The 15612-nt window shown below is 32.4% G+C and overlaps 1 protein-coding gene across 1 annotated transcript; it reads right to left on the bottom strand.

Annotated features, from left to right (window-relative positions):
* Nucleotides 1-876: 876 nt before the first annotated feature.
* On the bottom strand, nt 877-3543 carry LOC149556111 (coniferyl alcohol acyltransferase-like). Its single transcript, XM_089833741.1, has 2 exons — nt 3008-3543; nt 877-1957 (listed from the first exon to the last, which is right to left on the bottom strand). The coding sequence occupies exons 1-2, from the start codon at nt 3446-3448 to the stop codon at nt 1022-1024; spliced, it is 1377 nt and encodes a 458-aa protein (XP_089689867.1). The 5' UTR covers nt 3449-3543; the 3' UTR covers nt 877-1021.
* Between the last annotated feature and the right edge of the window lie 12069 nt (nt 3544-15612).

Genomic DNA, 15612 nt, shown 5'->3' with positions numbered 1-15612 from the left:
TAAACATTTTTTTAATGAATAGTTGTTAATCGCGTGTGTCATTTAATCTTACTGGGTGATTTGTATTCTGGGCCCTTTTTTTGTGAATTGTAACTAGCCTCTAATTTATTAATAGAAAATGACTATTCATCAAAAATTATAATTAATGAAAAATGTCTATTCATCCCCAAAAAAAAAACTGATCCCACCATATGCACCATATATAAGGAAAATTACGAATTGTTCTAAATAAATTTATCACGGTGCAGAGCTTGTTTTAGCTTGAGAGTTGTAGAGAAATGTAAATTATTAATGTGCCAACACAGACCTTAGAGTGGTATTCACAAAACAACGGTGATAACAGGGGAATCAGAGTGCTCTTAATGAATAAATCCTTAGAAGGAGGTTGGACCTTCAATGACGAAGAGGCATGCTTTTGCAACCGATTCCTCTTTTCAACAGCTTCCATGTGCATTACATTCCTGCTCCTGATTTAAGCCCCCCTCCTTCTTTCTGGGGGTCTCGAGAGCATTGGGTGTTCAAAGAATTTGATATCCTTGTGTTTTTTTGAGACAAATTTGAATTCGTGTTCTACAGCTGTGTGTACAGCAATGATCCAAACAAATTAACATTATTATATTCTTGTGCACAAGAAATAAATAAATAACTTGCTACTTTAAATAATAATAATAAATAAATAAATAACTTACTACTTTAAATAATAATAATAAATAAATAATAAACAAACCCATAATTCTTAAGGTTGAACGAAGAGGTATTAACTCGGCATATCATCTAAGCTGGCTTACGTAGTGGCTGTGTCCCACAGTGGGGGTCGATGACATAAGATTGAAAAAACCTCATACGTACTCTAGGATGATATCATTTCCCATTAGGTAGTCTTAGAATCAAGTCACTATATTGGTTTCTTTTCAAAGTAGTACAAAACAAGACTTTCGAGTACATTGCTTTACCATCTATACTATTCCACTGTGGAGAAAAGATGAAATGTTACACCAAATATTCCTCTGAATTGTTTATCCTACCAGAAGTTCATTTGGTTGGCCCTAACGAACAAAAAGTCAGGATCAGTTTCAATGGCATCCAACTGCTTCTCGGCCATGTGCATGTAAACAACCATGTTCCCATCTCCCATTGGGCTCGCCTGCAACATCACATACCCTGCTGTTCCTCCCCATGGAAAATACACACTTGAAAACATTGGCCTCCCACAACCGAAATCAAATTGATACAATGGAATTCTCACTCCCGATGACACCACCACAGAAGACCCTTTCTCCGCATAAACTCTTGCCAACATCGCTGCGGGTCTCTTCTCCTCAACCCAATCGACGAAGGACTTGAAATACTCATTGTTTGCACAACCACTTATAACGCTCCTTACAATTCCTGCAATCTTGTTCAATGGCTCCTCTAATATCTCCTCTGCGTAGCACTCCTTGAAAGGAATTGCTATCCCGTTACCAAAGTAGGACTGAGGGAGATTCAAATGTGAACGCCCGTCTATTGGGATCCCAATTCTGGTCTTCTCAGAGCAACTCAGAGCCTGCGCGCGAGAAAAGAGTTTCCAAATGTAAGAAGAAACTGCCTCCATCTTTGTTATGGGTTTACCAACACGCGATTTTTCTTCAGTTTGGTTTGCCAGAGCCTGCAAATTGTGAAGCGTGAGAGAGTCCAAGTGATAGATGCGCCCAATTTGGGGTGGAGGAGGTTTTGTGTGTTGATCGAGAGCAGGTAAAGGAAGTGCCATGTAATGGCTATCAATGGAATTAGCGACGTTGGGAGGGTTGCGAGGATTGAGGAGTGAGCGCTCAAAGCATGGCGTAGTCTTTGAAAACGACACACCTTGTGCAGATTCAGTCCATGCTTGAAAGAAAATGCTGCTGCTTATTCCATCTACTATTCTGTGGTCAAAGCAACACCCCACTACGATTCCCCCACACTTCATCCTCGTCACCTAAAAACAAAGCATACCACGAATTAGGTTAATATGCTCACCAATAATAATAGTAACTAAGTTTTTCAGCAAGAAGAATTCTAAAATTCACCAGATCAATTGTAGACTGTTTGCTGGATTTGATTTTGTTTTCTATTATTCATCGATAATAGATGAAAGAGTTTGATTAATTAATGCAAATATACTGAACGTAGTCAAATTCAGCAAATAACTTGTAATTGGATTTTTTGTGCATTATCTTATAGTAATTGAGCGTCTAATTTGGCCCTTCTTAAAACCTTATTTCAAACCCTTAAATCATATCTAATTTTGTACACCATCTTATTTGACAAATATGATTCTGATAACTAAAGTTCAAAACCACATTAACATGCTCTTTGTCAAGGTATTCCAAATAGCCAAAAAAAACAAGCAAATGACACCAATGGTCCAGCAAAATGGAAGCCCATCCTGGTACAACTGATGTTACTGATGTTACTGAACATAATTGATTGTATGTAAGAACTAAATAATACATATAATTCCATTTTAGATAGTTATGAACAGTAACTTGTAATCATATTTCTACATTTCACTAGATCAATTGGAAACTTTTGCTGGATTTGGTTTTGTTTTCTAAGAGAGGGGATCTAAGAGAGGATCTAGTAATTGAGCACTTTAATTTCACCCTTGTAAAACTCATTTAAAAGCCTTAAATCACATGCAATTTTCTATGCCCTCCTCAAAATTCTATTTGAAACCCTTAAATCACATCCAATTTTCCATGGTTCGGACACCAACAGCATACTTTTTGTCAAGGTATTCTAAACAGCCAAAAAAACAAGCGAGACCAGTGATTGTGCAAATGAAGGCCCGATACATGTAGAGCTGATGTGACATCAGATAATTGATTGTTTAGGACAAAAAGGTACATTCCACTCAATTTTAATTTTAGATAGTCATCATCATCACTAACTAGTGATACAAAGTTATAAAAAATATTAGCCATTAGATCAACAATAGCTATCAAAAACACACTCAGATACTAATCCGTTCTCCCACATAACTAACCTGTACAGCCATGACAGGAACACAGTGAGGTGATTCTCCTTGGAGAGGCTGCCTCGAAGGAGTCAATTTGGCAGCAGTAAAACTAGGCTGAGAAAAATCAAGATCTTTAATGCCAGCGTCCGATTCAGCTTCAACGAAGGGCACTCCTTGATTGCTGTACACTATCTCTGGCTCACCATTATGGCTTATTATAAACCTTCCGGCCACTGGATAAAACGATACCAATGTCTGAGAGAGTGCCTTCTTAATAGAGTTTGACAACTCTTGGAATGTCTTATCTTGCACTGCTTTGTGAACAAAGAAGTGGCCAGGACTGATGGCAGGAACAGTGAGATCTATGTTGGAGCCTCGGAGGGTGCAATCTTTTGTGGGCACAGACGATTGCACTATAGAGGTTCGAACAATCTCAACCCTAAAATGCTTGAACATCTCTTCCTCCATGCTAATTATTGAGAACCACACTACTATAATATCAATATCAATAATCGAATTTAGAGGCTTGGGAAAAGGTGGAATAAAGGCAGAGGGATAAATGCTTAGATGTTGGTGGTATGAGTGTTGATATGATACCTGAATATATATAGCAATCTGGAGGCCAAAAGATCGCACAAGAAATAAAAAGTTTCAAGTCATGTCCGGAAATGGGGAAGAAAGGGGCGGTGAGAGATAGACGCATTCCACCATTGATGATGCGATAGACCGTTTTATCTACAGGAGTAACAATAGACTATTCAAAGGAAAGAAAACCGTCTAACAAGACTTTAGATCTTGACTTCCATTCGTTGTTGAAGTCTCTTTAAATATTAAATATTAAATGTAATTGTCTTTCTATTTTTTAAATTTTATATTTAAATATTAAATATTATATGTAATTGTCTTTCTATTTTTAAAATTTTATATTAATACTTGTAGTTCGTAATACTTATAGTTAGGTATTGTGAATCTCTTATTTGAAAAGTTTCGAGTTTGAGTCCACTCAAATTTAATAAATATTAATAATAATAAATTAAATGAATAATCATGTCTCTTGAAAGAGAAAATCTATAATGTATATCATATTAGGTCTTAATTGACCAAATGGGTGTGGATATAAAGCTTATTGAAATACAAAAATATTTGTAATTTATTAAAAAAAAAATTTTTGTCATTCTTATATAATGTTTATTTCATCTATTTCAAACTATTTCAAATTAAAACTTTACATTATGGTTATATCAAATTATATTTTTAAATTAAATTCTTTTTTTAGAATTTAAAAGTTTAATAATTATTACAAATTTTAAATAATACAATAGTATATCATAAATGATTATGCAGAGAGGCGTTCTATACAATCATAGCACAAATACCCAGCATGAGAATATGCCAAAAAAGATTCTCCATCAATAAAAAAGAATTGGGAGCGGTTAGATACTTCTAAATTAAATATTAAAAAAGAATTTCCGAAATAACAACTGGCCGAAATAATAGGAAGCCAAATGGAGGCCGAAATAATAGGCCCAAAATAATAGGGCCCGAAAAAGTAGGGCCCAAAAAAGTAGGACCCGAAAAAATAGGGCCCGAAAAAATAGAGCTCGAAAAAATTGGGGCAAAATAATTTCAATATGATTTTTTTTTTGTTAAATATAATTTTGCATGCACATTCATACTTATTTTTTGTGGGGAGTGGGGGAATTTGAGACAAATTCGTGGAATGTGAAGAGATGTCTGTTGGGGGATATGAGGAGCCTCTCAGAAGTTATAAAACCAAGGCTCCTCATTTCATTTTCATTTTATGTTTTTGCAAGAAGGAAGAGGTGGAGGTTATTGGAGGATTAGATTGGAGTTTTTGAATAGGAGTAGATTGAAGTTTTGGAGTAACATTTTTGCAGGTGAGATTTCTATTTTTTATTTACATTTTCATTTAGATTTAGATGTAGATGTAAATTGAAATTCAAAATTAGTTATAATATTCTAATTTGATTTAGATTTCAATTTTAATTAATTTCATTTAGATTTAGAATTCTATTCATAACTATTTACGCTTGCATTTAATAGTTTAGTCTTGCATGTTTGATTTAGATTTAGATTTGTATTCAAAATCTATTTGATTTATATATTTTATAATACTTTTCATTTACATATTTTAAAAGTGCATGTTTCAAATTAGTTTTATATTTGCATGTTTCATATTAATTTTAGATTTTCATATTTCAAAATAGTTTTAGTTTGCATGTTTTAGATTTGAATGTTTCACAATAGTTTTACATTTGCATGTTTCTAAGTATTTATATTTTCATGTCTCAAAGCATAATTTTATCATTAATCTGGATGAGAATGCCACCATATTAATACAATTTATATTTTATTAAAGTTAATAATGTATTTAAAGTAGATAAATCATATATTTAGTATATATTTTATCATTATTGAATTATACAATAAAATAAAATTCTTGAAATAATAGCTAGCCAAAATAATATTAAGCCAAATGGATGCTGAAATAATAGAATCTGAAAAAATAAGGCCAAAAAAAATAGAAGCACAGAAAATAGGACTGAAATAACTTAATTAAAATTTTAAATATAAAAAATTTTCTTTTTGTTAAATATATTTTTGCATGCACATTCATGCTTTTTTTTTTGTGAGGAGTGGGAGAATTTGAAACAAATTCATGGAATGTCAAAAGACATCTATTGGGGGATATGAGGGTTCTCTCATAAATTATAAAACAAATGCTCCTCATTTCATTTTCATTTTGTGTTTTTGCAAGGAGGAAGAGATGGAGATTATTGGAGCAATTAGAGTTTTTGAACAGGAGTAGATTAAAGTTTCATATAATTTATCCTTGTATGTTTGATTTAGATTTAGGATTCAAAAACTTTTTGATTTAGATATTTGATAATACATTTCTTTTGCAGATTTTTAATGTGCATGTTTCAATTTAGTTTTACATTTCCATGTTTTACATTAGTTTTAGATTTGCATATTTCAAAATACTTTTGGTTTCCATGTTTTAGATTTGTATGCTTCATAATAGTTTTATATTTGCATGTTTCAAAATATTTATATTTTTAATGTTTCATAACTAAATTTAATCGTTGATGTGGACAAGAAGGTCACCTTATCAAAAAAAATTGTATTTTATTAAAGTAAGTGATTAATTTAAAATAAATGATTCATATATTTAGTTTATATTGTCATTATTTAATTAGATTATATATGTGTTTTATTTAAATATTTTTCATACTATATATAGATTTTTATTAATATTTATGTTTGTAATGTTTGAAAAGTGGAAGACAATGCCATCATATTTCAAACATTACAATCTAACTATTTCATTTGAAATAGTTTTGATTTTTATTTACGTTATTTTGAACATTATTCATTTGAAAGAATTTATGTTGACTATTAATACTTTTTCATTATGATTATTTCCATATGTTGATTTTTGTTTATAAGTATGCAGGTTACTATTTGAGTAATGGATACCTCGAATAGAGAATAAAACATTATTGGATACTAGAGCCTAACTACTTCAACGATCTCAAATGATTTCTTCAAGGTTTAGTTTGACAAATGCCTACAAATAATTAAAGAGGCGCACACAACTACAATTAAAGTTGTAGAGAAGCAATATTTCCAATTGACTATGTTGAGGAAATGGAAGAAATGCATATGAAAGAGGCATTAAATTTTATGTGTGACACATCTACAAAAGTGGATGGGTTTCACTAAATGATGAAAGAAGTATTTCAAAATCATTTTTCAAATAAAGGTCACAAAAGAATCCTAATCATTGAAGAATGTGATATGTATTACACCATCACAGATATAATTTTTTGTATATAGTTCATTCTTGTCTCCAGTTTCAAATTTTTAGTTCTAATTAGTTGTATTGGCAATTTTATTTCCCCATTGTTCAATGTAACTTTCACGAAGAAGAGAACAAGACAAAATAAATTTATTGTTGTATGAAAAATTTCTTCAATGGATGTGGCTACTAAATATATTAATTAAGAAAGAAAATCATAAGTCTGAATAGATTCCTTAATGATAGAGAGATTTATTGATTACAATTCTTAATCATTGCAATAAAAATTGCATTAGCATTATTAAAAATTCAACAATATATAATGTTCTCACATCATCATGGAGAAATAATTTTCATAAAATTGACTCTTATATATTCTTTCACACTTTTAACATCATCTGAATTATTGTGTTGGGACTTATAACTTCCCTTTCATGAATTAATTTTTCCACTACTCGAGTCATTTGTATAACATATATCCAAAATTTGACCATAGTTGTACTCCAAATACTCCAACACTACACCTAAATCTCATACTTCCCTTAACCCTGTCCCTTATTTTAGTGTAACATTTAACCACTTATTAAACCTAACCATAACACTGAGTGTCATATAAATGAAATTGTAAACCTTGGATCCTAACTTTAACTCTTACTCTATATATGATTGTACTAATCATTTAGTAAATTATATACCTTAGCCTAACCCTATATGTACAAGTATCTAGAAATAATATTATATTTTTTTATAAGTGATAATATGTATATACACACACCCATAGAGAGAGAGAGAGAGAGAGAGAGAGAGAGAGAGAGAGAGAGAGAGATTAGGGGTGTATCTAGAGAGCATAAAGGGAGAGAGAGATTAGGAGGAGTATCTAGAAAGTAGGGTGGGAGAGATAAGTGGGTGTATCTAGAGATTAGAGAGACATATTAGAGGGGCATTACTAGAGACTACAGAGAGAGAGGGTATATTTAGATAGTGGGGCGAGATATTAATGGGTGTAGTTAGAGAGAGAGAGAGGGAGAGAGAGAGAAGGGAGAGAGAGGGGGGAGGGATTACATTATTAAAAAGGTTAATAACTTGTATCAAAATAGCACTAATCATGGGCACTATAATAGAACTAACCCACATTTAAATTTAACCTGACAGTTATCCTAACACCAAGGTAAAGTGTAATAATAGCACTAACATCAGCTATAATATGATTAGTAACCCAAAAATTATCTTAACTACAATAATAACACAAACCTTAACTCTAACTCTAACTCTAACTAGATAATTCTAATTTCAATCCTAAACCTAAACCTAACCCTAACTCTAACTCTAACTCTATCTCTAACTTTAATTCTCCCCCTAACCCTAACCTTAACCCTTTATAATCCTAAATCTAATGCTAATTCTTACCCTAACCCTAAGTCTAGCCCTAATCCTAAGCCTTACTATAACTCTAATCCTAACTCTAATTCTAACTCTAATGCTAGTTCTAACCCTAAATCTAACCCTAATTTTAACCCATATTCTAACTCTAACGCTAACTCTAACTCCAACTCTATCTCTAACCCTAACCCTACCCCTACCCATAATTCTAACCCTAACTCTAACTCTAACTCTAACCCTCACTATAATTATAACTCTAGCTCTAATTATAACCCTAACTCTAACCCTAATCCTACCCATAATCCTAATCCTAACACTATATATAATGCTAATCCTAACCCTAACACTATATGTAACTCTAACTCTAATCCTAATCCTAATTCTAATCATAAACCCAATCCTAAATCTAACCCTAACTCTAACTCTAAACCTAAATCTAACCCTAAATCTAACCCTAACTCTAGCCCTAACCCCAACTCTATCTCCATCTTTAACTCTAACTTGATCCCTAACTCTAACTCTAATTCTAACCCTAACCCTAGCATCAATTCTATCCCCAATTCTAACCCTAACACTAACACTAACACTAACACTAATTATAACCCTAACCCTAATGCTAACGCTAACTCTAACCATAACCCTTATGCTAGCCATAATCCTAGCCCTAATTCTAACCCTACCTCTAACTCCAACTCTTGTTCTAATTCTAATTCTAACTCTAGCTCTAGCTCAAATCCTACCTCTAAATCTAACCCTAACCCTAACCCTAAATCTAACCCTAACTTTACTTGTAACCCTAATTCTAGCCCTAACCCTAACTCTAGCTCTAACTCAATCTAAAACCCTAATTATATTTGTAACCCTAATTCTAACCCTAACCCTAATTCTAACTCTAACTCTAATTATAACTCTAATTCTACCCCTAATCCTAACCTAAACCTTTATAACACTAACTCTAACCCTAACCCTAATTCTAGCTCTAACCCTAACCCCAATTCTAGCTCTAACCCTAACCTAATTCTAACCCTAACTATAACTTTGTTCCTAACTCTAACCCTAACTATAACTCTAACTCTAATTCTTACCCTAGCCCTAACCCAAACCCTAATTCTAACCCTAGCTCTAAATCTAATGCTAATTATAATCCTAACCCCGATTCTTACCCTAAATCTAACTCTAACTCTAACTCTAACCCTAACTCCAACTCTAACTTTGTCCCTAATTCTAACACTACCCCTAATTCTAACCCTAACTCTAACTCTGACTCTTTTTGTAACCCTAACCCCAATATTAACCCTAACCCTAACTTTGACTATAAACCTACCCCTAATCCTAACCCTAACACTATATATAACTTTAACTGTAACACTAACCCTAATTCTAATCCTAATCCTGGCCCTAACTCTTACCCTAACCCTAAACCTAATTAGTTAACTTTAACCCTAACCCTAATCTAACCCTGATCACAACTCTATCTCTAACTTTAACTCTAACTCTATCTTGAACCCTAACTCTAACTCTAATTCTAACTCTAACTCTTATACTAACACTAACACTAGCACTACCTCTAATTTTAACTCTTACTCTAATTGTAAGCCTAACTCTAATGCTAATCCTAACCATAACTCTAACACTAACCCTAACCCTAACCCTAATGCTAACCCTAACCATAACCCTAACACTAACCATAACCCTAACTCTAACACTAATTCTAATCCTAACCTTAATTCTAACCCTAAATATAACCCTAACTCTAACTCTAAATCTAACTCCAACCCTTATTCTAATTCTAATTCTAACTCTATCTCTAACCCTAACCCTAACTCTTATTCTAACCCTAACACTAACCCTAAATATATTTGTAACCCTAATCCTTACCCTTACCCTTACCCTAACCCTAATCCCAACTCTAACTCTAATTTAAAACCTAACCCTAATCCTAACTCTAACTCTAACCCTGAGTGTAACTCTAACCCTGACCCTAACCCTAGCTCTAATTGTAAACCTAACCCTAACAAGAACCCTAACTCTAATTCAAACCCTATCCCTTACCCTAATTTTCATCCTAATGCTAACTCTAACCCTAACCTTAACACTAACCCTAACCTTAATTCTAACCTTAACCCTAACCTTAACTCTAACTCTAACCCTAACCCTAACCTTAACCATAAACATTAATTTGTCCCTAACTCTAACCCTAAATCTAACTCTACCATAATTGGACTCTAACCATAACCCTAACCCTAACTTTAATCTTGGCTCAAAACTTTTCCCTAACCATAACTCTAGAACCTTAACCCTTACTCAAGCCCTAACCCTAACCCTAACCCTAACTTTGGCCCTACTATAACCCTAACCCTAACCATAACCATAAGTCTAACCCTAACCTTAACCATGAGCATAACTCTAACCCTAAACTTAACCATAAACATAACTCTATCCCTAACTCTAACGCTAAATCTAACTCTACCATAACTAGACTCTAACCCTAATCCTAACCCTAAATTTAATCCTAACTAAAACTCTAACCCTAATCCTAAATCTAACCTTAACCCTGACTCAAACCCTAACCCTATCCCTACAATAACCCTAACTCGAGCCCTATAATAACCCTAACCCTAACCATAACCATAACCATAACCATAACCATAACCATAACTCTATCCCTAACCTTAACCACATGTGCATAACTCTAACCCTTAACTCTAACCCTAAATCTAACTCTACCATAATTGGACTCTAACCCTAACCCTATCCCTTACTGTAATCCTATCTCAAACCCTAACCTTGACTCTAACCTTAACCCTAACTCAAACCCTAACCCTAGCCTTACTATAACACTAACCCTAACCATTACCATAACTCTAACCCTAATCTTAACTATGATCATAACTCTAACCCTAACCTTAACCATAAACATAACTATAACCCAAACCTTAACCATAACTGTAACTCTAACCCTAACCTTAACCATAACTCAAACCCTAACCCTAACTCCAGCCCTAACCCTAATGCTAACCCTAACCCTTATTCTATCCCTAAGGTTAACATTAACTATAATGGTAACTTTGTCCCTAACCATATATCTATGTTTGACTATAACATTTTACATTACAATATGCCAAAAAGAAAATTACTTTTTTTAAACCATAATCCTACCCCTAACTCTAACCCTAAATCTAACCCTAATTATAAATCTAACTCTACCATAATTAGACTCTAATCCTAACCCTAATCCTTAGTTTAACCTTCACTAAAATCGTAACCTAACCCTAACTCTAACCTTAATCGTGACTCAAAACTCTAACTCTAACCTTAACCCTTACTTTAATCTAGATGAAAACCATAGCCCTAACCCTAACCCTAACCTTAACCCTGACTCAAACCCTTACCCTAACCTTAACCCTGATGTAACTCTATATACAACCCTAACTCTAAATATAAACCTAACCTTAACCATCACCCTAAAACTAACCCTTTCTCTACCCCTTTCTCTAACTCTAACCATAAATCTAATTTTAACCCTAACCCTAATCCTACTTTTAACCCTAATTATTACCCTAATTTCAACTCTAACTCTAGCCCTTATTTGAGATTCAATTCCAACTCTACCTCTAACTCAAACCCTAACTCTAATTCTAATCCTAACCCTAACTATATTTTTAACCTAAACCCTTATTCTTACCCTCGCCCTTACCTTAACCCTAACCCTAACTCTAATTCTAACCCTAACTATATTTGTATCCCAATTCTAACCCTAATCCTAACATTAACTCTAACTCTAATTCTAAACCTTACCCTAACTATAACCCTAACAAGATTCGTAATCCTAAAAATAACCCTAGCCCTAACCCTAATGCTAATCTTGACTCTAATTGTAACTCTATTCCTGACTGTAACTCTAACCCTATCCATAACTCAAACCCTAACAATAGCCCCAACCCTAACACTAACCCTAACCCTAACTATAACTCTACTCTTCAATATAACATTTTACATAACAATATGCTTAAAATAAAACTGAATTAAAGTGATATAAATAAATACCATATATAGAATTAAAAAATAAAATATTCAAGAATAATTTTATAGTAAGTTTACACTATTACATTTTTATAGTAAGTTTATACAATTGTATTTAAAAAGAAATAAATAATTCAGCACTAACGTTAAAAAAATAGAAATTTTTTTTAAAATACTTTTCCTGTTGCGCCGCAATTGCCACTAACTTATATCTACCTCTATATATATTATGCCGAGAGTAATCATTCTCGAGGCACCTATTTTCATAATCCCAACTGTGATTAAAATAACCTTGGGATTAAATGAAAATAGGTGCCTCGAGAACGATTACTCTCGGCATAATATATATAGAGGTATATATAAGCTAGTTATTGAACATTATTAACCAATCAAAAAAAGAAATATCTCATTTTGTCAAAAAAAATTCTTTATTTTGTGTCCAACTAAATAAAAATATTCTTTATTATGAAAAAAATTATACCAACCTTTAGAGATATGTCCAAAAACTGAAATAATTTTTATCTCTTTGAATAAAGCCTCTAAATAACATATAAGTGAAATAATTGGTAGATACCAAAAAAAAACTTGTTGCAATACTTTTCATAACTTTCAATCTAAATGTTTATAATACTACTACAACATCATTATATATATTCAATCACAAAAAGACACATTTCACATAAAGGGATTAAGTTAAATGAAAAGGGAAAGAAAAGTTCTATATGAGTAATAATTGTATATCCAATTGGATTCTAAATATTAAACTGTGAATATATATATGTGTACTGTCTTAAATTGGAAGAACTCCAATTTATTGAAGTTTTTGTTAGAATAATTTTAGAATAATTGAGAGGGGGGGTGAACTAGTTATCCTCAGGTTTAGATGTCCAAATAAATTTTAACCACTTTTAACTACTCAAATCGATTCACTAGTTCACTCGGTCTTTATATCAACTTAATAGTAACATAAACTTGAAGTTCATTGTTTCAATAGTAACATACTTGTAGAATGTAAAGCAATAACAAATAAAACACATCAAATACCATTCGCACAAATATAACACAAAAAATTAACATGGAAACCCAATTTGGGAAAAACTGTTAGTAACATGCTACCAACTTTTCACTCTTTTGAAGTGACCTCGGTTAAGAGCCAACCCTGTTAAAGATTTACAATACACATTTTTAGGTGTGGCCTTATTAAAAGATTTATGATCACCCTATTAGGAGTGGCCTTATTAATGGGCTTGAGAATATCCCATTGGAATGTCACCTTGATTAAAGGATTTATAAGTCACCATTAGGTCAATCTTGATTAAAGGATTATAACTAATATAATGGTTAGAAAGTAACAATGGGTTGATCTGATAAATATATCTCACTTTGCAAATAGAGATCATAATGTAGCTCATATCTTGATCCACTAACTAGCCTTCATTTATATTTCCATCATTGATTTTCTTCAAAACCCTTCAAGTAATCACACTTTACCTCTTCTCATCTCTTTACAACTTTCTACTTAAGTTTGCCAATCCATAGAATCAACAACTACTTAACCTCTCTAAGTTATTGTTATGCCTCCTTAAATAGTTATCTTTAATATTTTTCAACTTACACATCATCGTTGATCTTAGGGTTAGGTTAGATTCATCGAATTCTTCCATCATTTTGTTTCCTCATTCTTCTTCTAGATACTTCTCAAAACTTCTCTTTGAATCCATTCCTACAAATGCTAAAATATAGTTTATCACAAATTAAATGTTCTAGCTCATCAATACTTATCCTTCACATGCTTTGACCAATCTAAAAATTCAACTATTTTGATTGGAAATCTAAATTTCTTCACACACTATTAAATGTTGTCACTCAATCAATATGATTAGATCAAATTCTCTCACCTAGTCAATAGTCTATTCCTCGACCTTAGTCATGACTAGATAACTCTGCCAATACTAAATGCCTTTCTCTGCATACTAGGAGCTATCTTTTTTTATGCTTAGTCAACACTATATTTTATCGACTTCTACTATCACTCAATCAACACTAGCACAACTTGACTTGAACTATAAGTTCCTTAATCATCATCTTTGTTGTTTGATTTAGCCTATACATTTGGTCATCCATTCATCATCTCTACTAGGCTTCAATTCAACTACATTCTTCACTTAGTGTAATGATTAAACAACAAGTTATCTTGTCAATGTACCAACTAATCAAGTGCCCATTTTAGCTCCACATAACTCAATCTTTCCACTAGGTCATCTTGTTATCTCTTCTTTTCAAATCCTCTTTATCAATCAAATTATACGACACTCTACTTAGCTAGAAACTATCTAACTAGTAAGGTTTGACATCAATAACAACATAATAGTTGTTTCAATTGTAGTTTCCAGAAATCTCTCTCTTTGGCATTGATGGCAACACCTCAAGTTACCATGTGATTAAAAAAGTCATTTGAGTATCCTACTTGAATTTTTCTTCTTTCAACCCCGTCTATGTTTAGTAACAAATATTTCATTAATTTATCCCTAGTTTCATTCTAATTTTCATTTCATCTTTTAGTTTCACTTTAATTCTCATTTCTACAACCCTAGACACCAATTGTAGAAATAATTGTAATAGCTCCCTCTAGATCATAATAAAACATCATATTTCTTTCTCATACTCTACATCTTTGATGTATAACTTCTCCCTTTAGTCATGCTTCCCATGGTAACTATATAAACTCTCCCTCTTTGACAACAATACCAAAGACACCTTAATATATCTCATACATATTTATCATGTGGGTAACTCCATTTTATCTCATTGAACTAGATTCTCCCTGTGTCATATTTCTTATGATTAAATCATCATCTTGTGCCTATCTCTTCATGGATTTTACATAGTTTCAAAGTGTGACATCTTGCATTAAGTTGTAAGGTATTCTAATGAAAACTTTGATGGATTAGATAGGGAAATCACCCCTAATTTACCTCTTATATATACATGAGCATTCTTAGGTAAATATTGTGTGAAAGTATTAGCTATATGTTCCTTTGTCTTTGCATACTCCAATATCACTTCTTTTTCTTTTACAAATTCTGTCAAGTAATGATACTTGATAGAAATGTTCTTGGTCTTTTTGTGCATCAAAATATTCTTAGATATGTTTGGAGCACTTTTATTATCATATAATATGACAACAGGTTCAATGATGTCTTCCTTAATTCCTAATAAAATTTCTTCATTCACACTATGTTAGAACACTTAACTATTGTTGCTACATATTTAGCTTCTATTATAGATTGAAAAAATTTGTTCTATTTCTTCCTTGTCCATGAAACTAATCTCTTTCCTCAAAAGAAAGCTCCACTACTTGTACTCTTTCTATCATCAATATTTCCAGCCTATCAACAATCCCAAT

This window comes from Cupressus sempervirens, chromosome 5, assembly GCF_028749045.1.
Source record: "Cupressus sempervirens isolate cs-2001-9-10 chromosome 5, ASM2874904v1, whole genome shotgun sequence".
NCBI lineage: Eukaryota > Viridiplantae > Streptophyta > Pinopsida > Cupressales > Cupressaceae > Cupressus > Cupressus sempervirens.
The sequence above is the reverse complement of the archived record's forward strand: the minus strand, read 5'-3'. Positions and strand labels throughout refer to the sequence as shown.

Coding starts and splice junctions, on each gene's coding strand:
- LOC149556111 (XM_089833741.1), bottom strand. CDS start 3,448: ATGGAGGAAGAGATGTTCAAGCATTTTAGGGTTGAGATTGTTCGAACC. Junction 1,958..3,007: donor TTCCTGTCATGGCTGTACAG/GTTAGTTATGTG, acceptor CTTTGTTTTTAG/GTGACGAGGATGAAGTGTGG.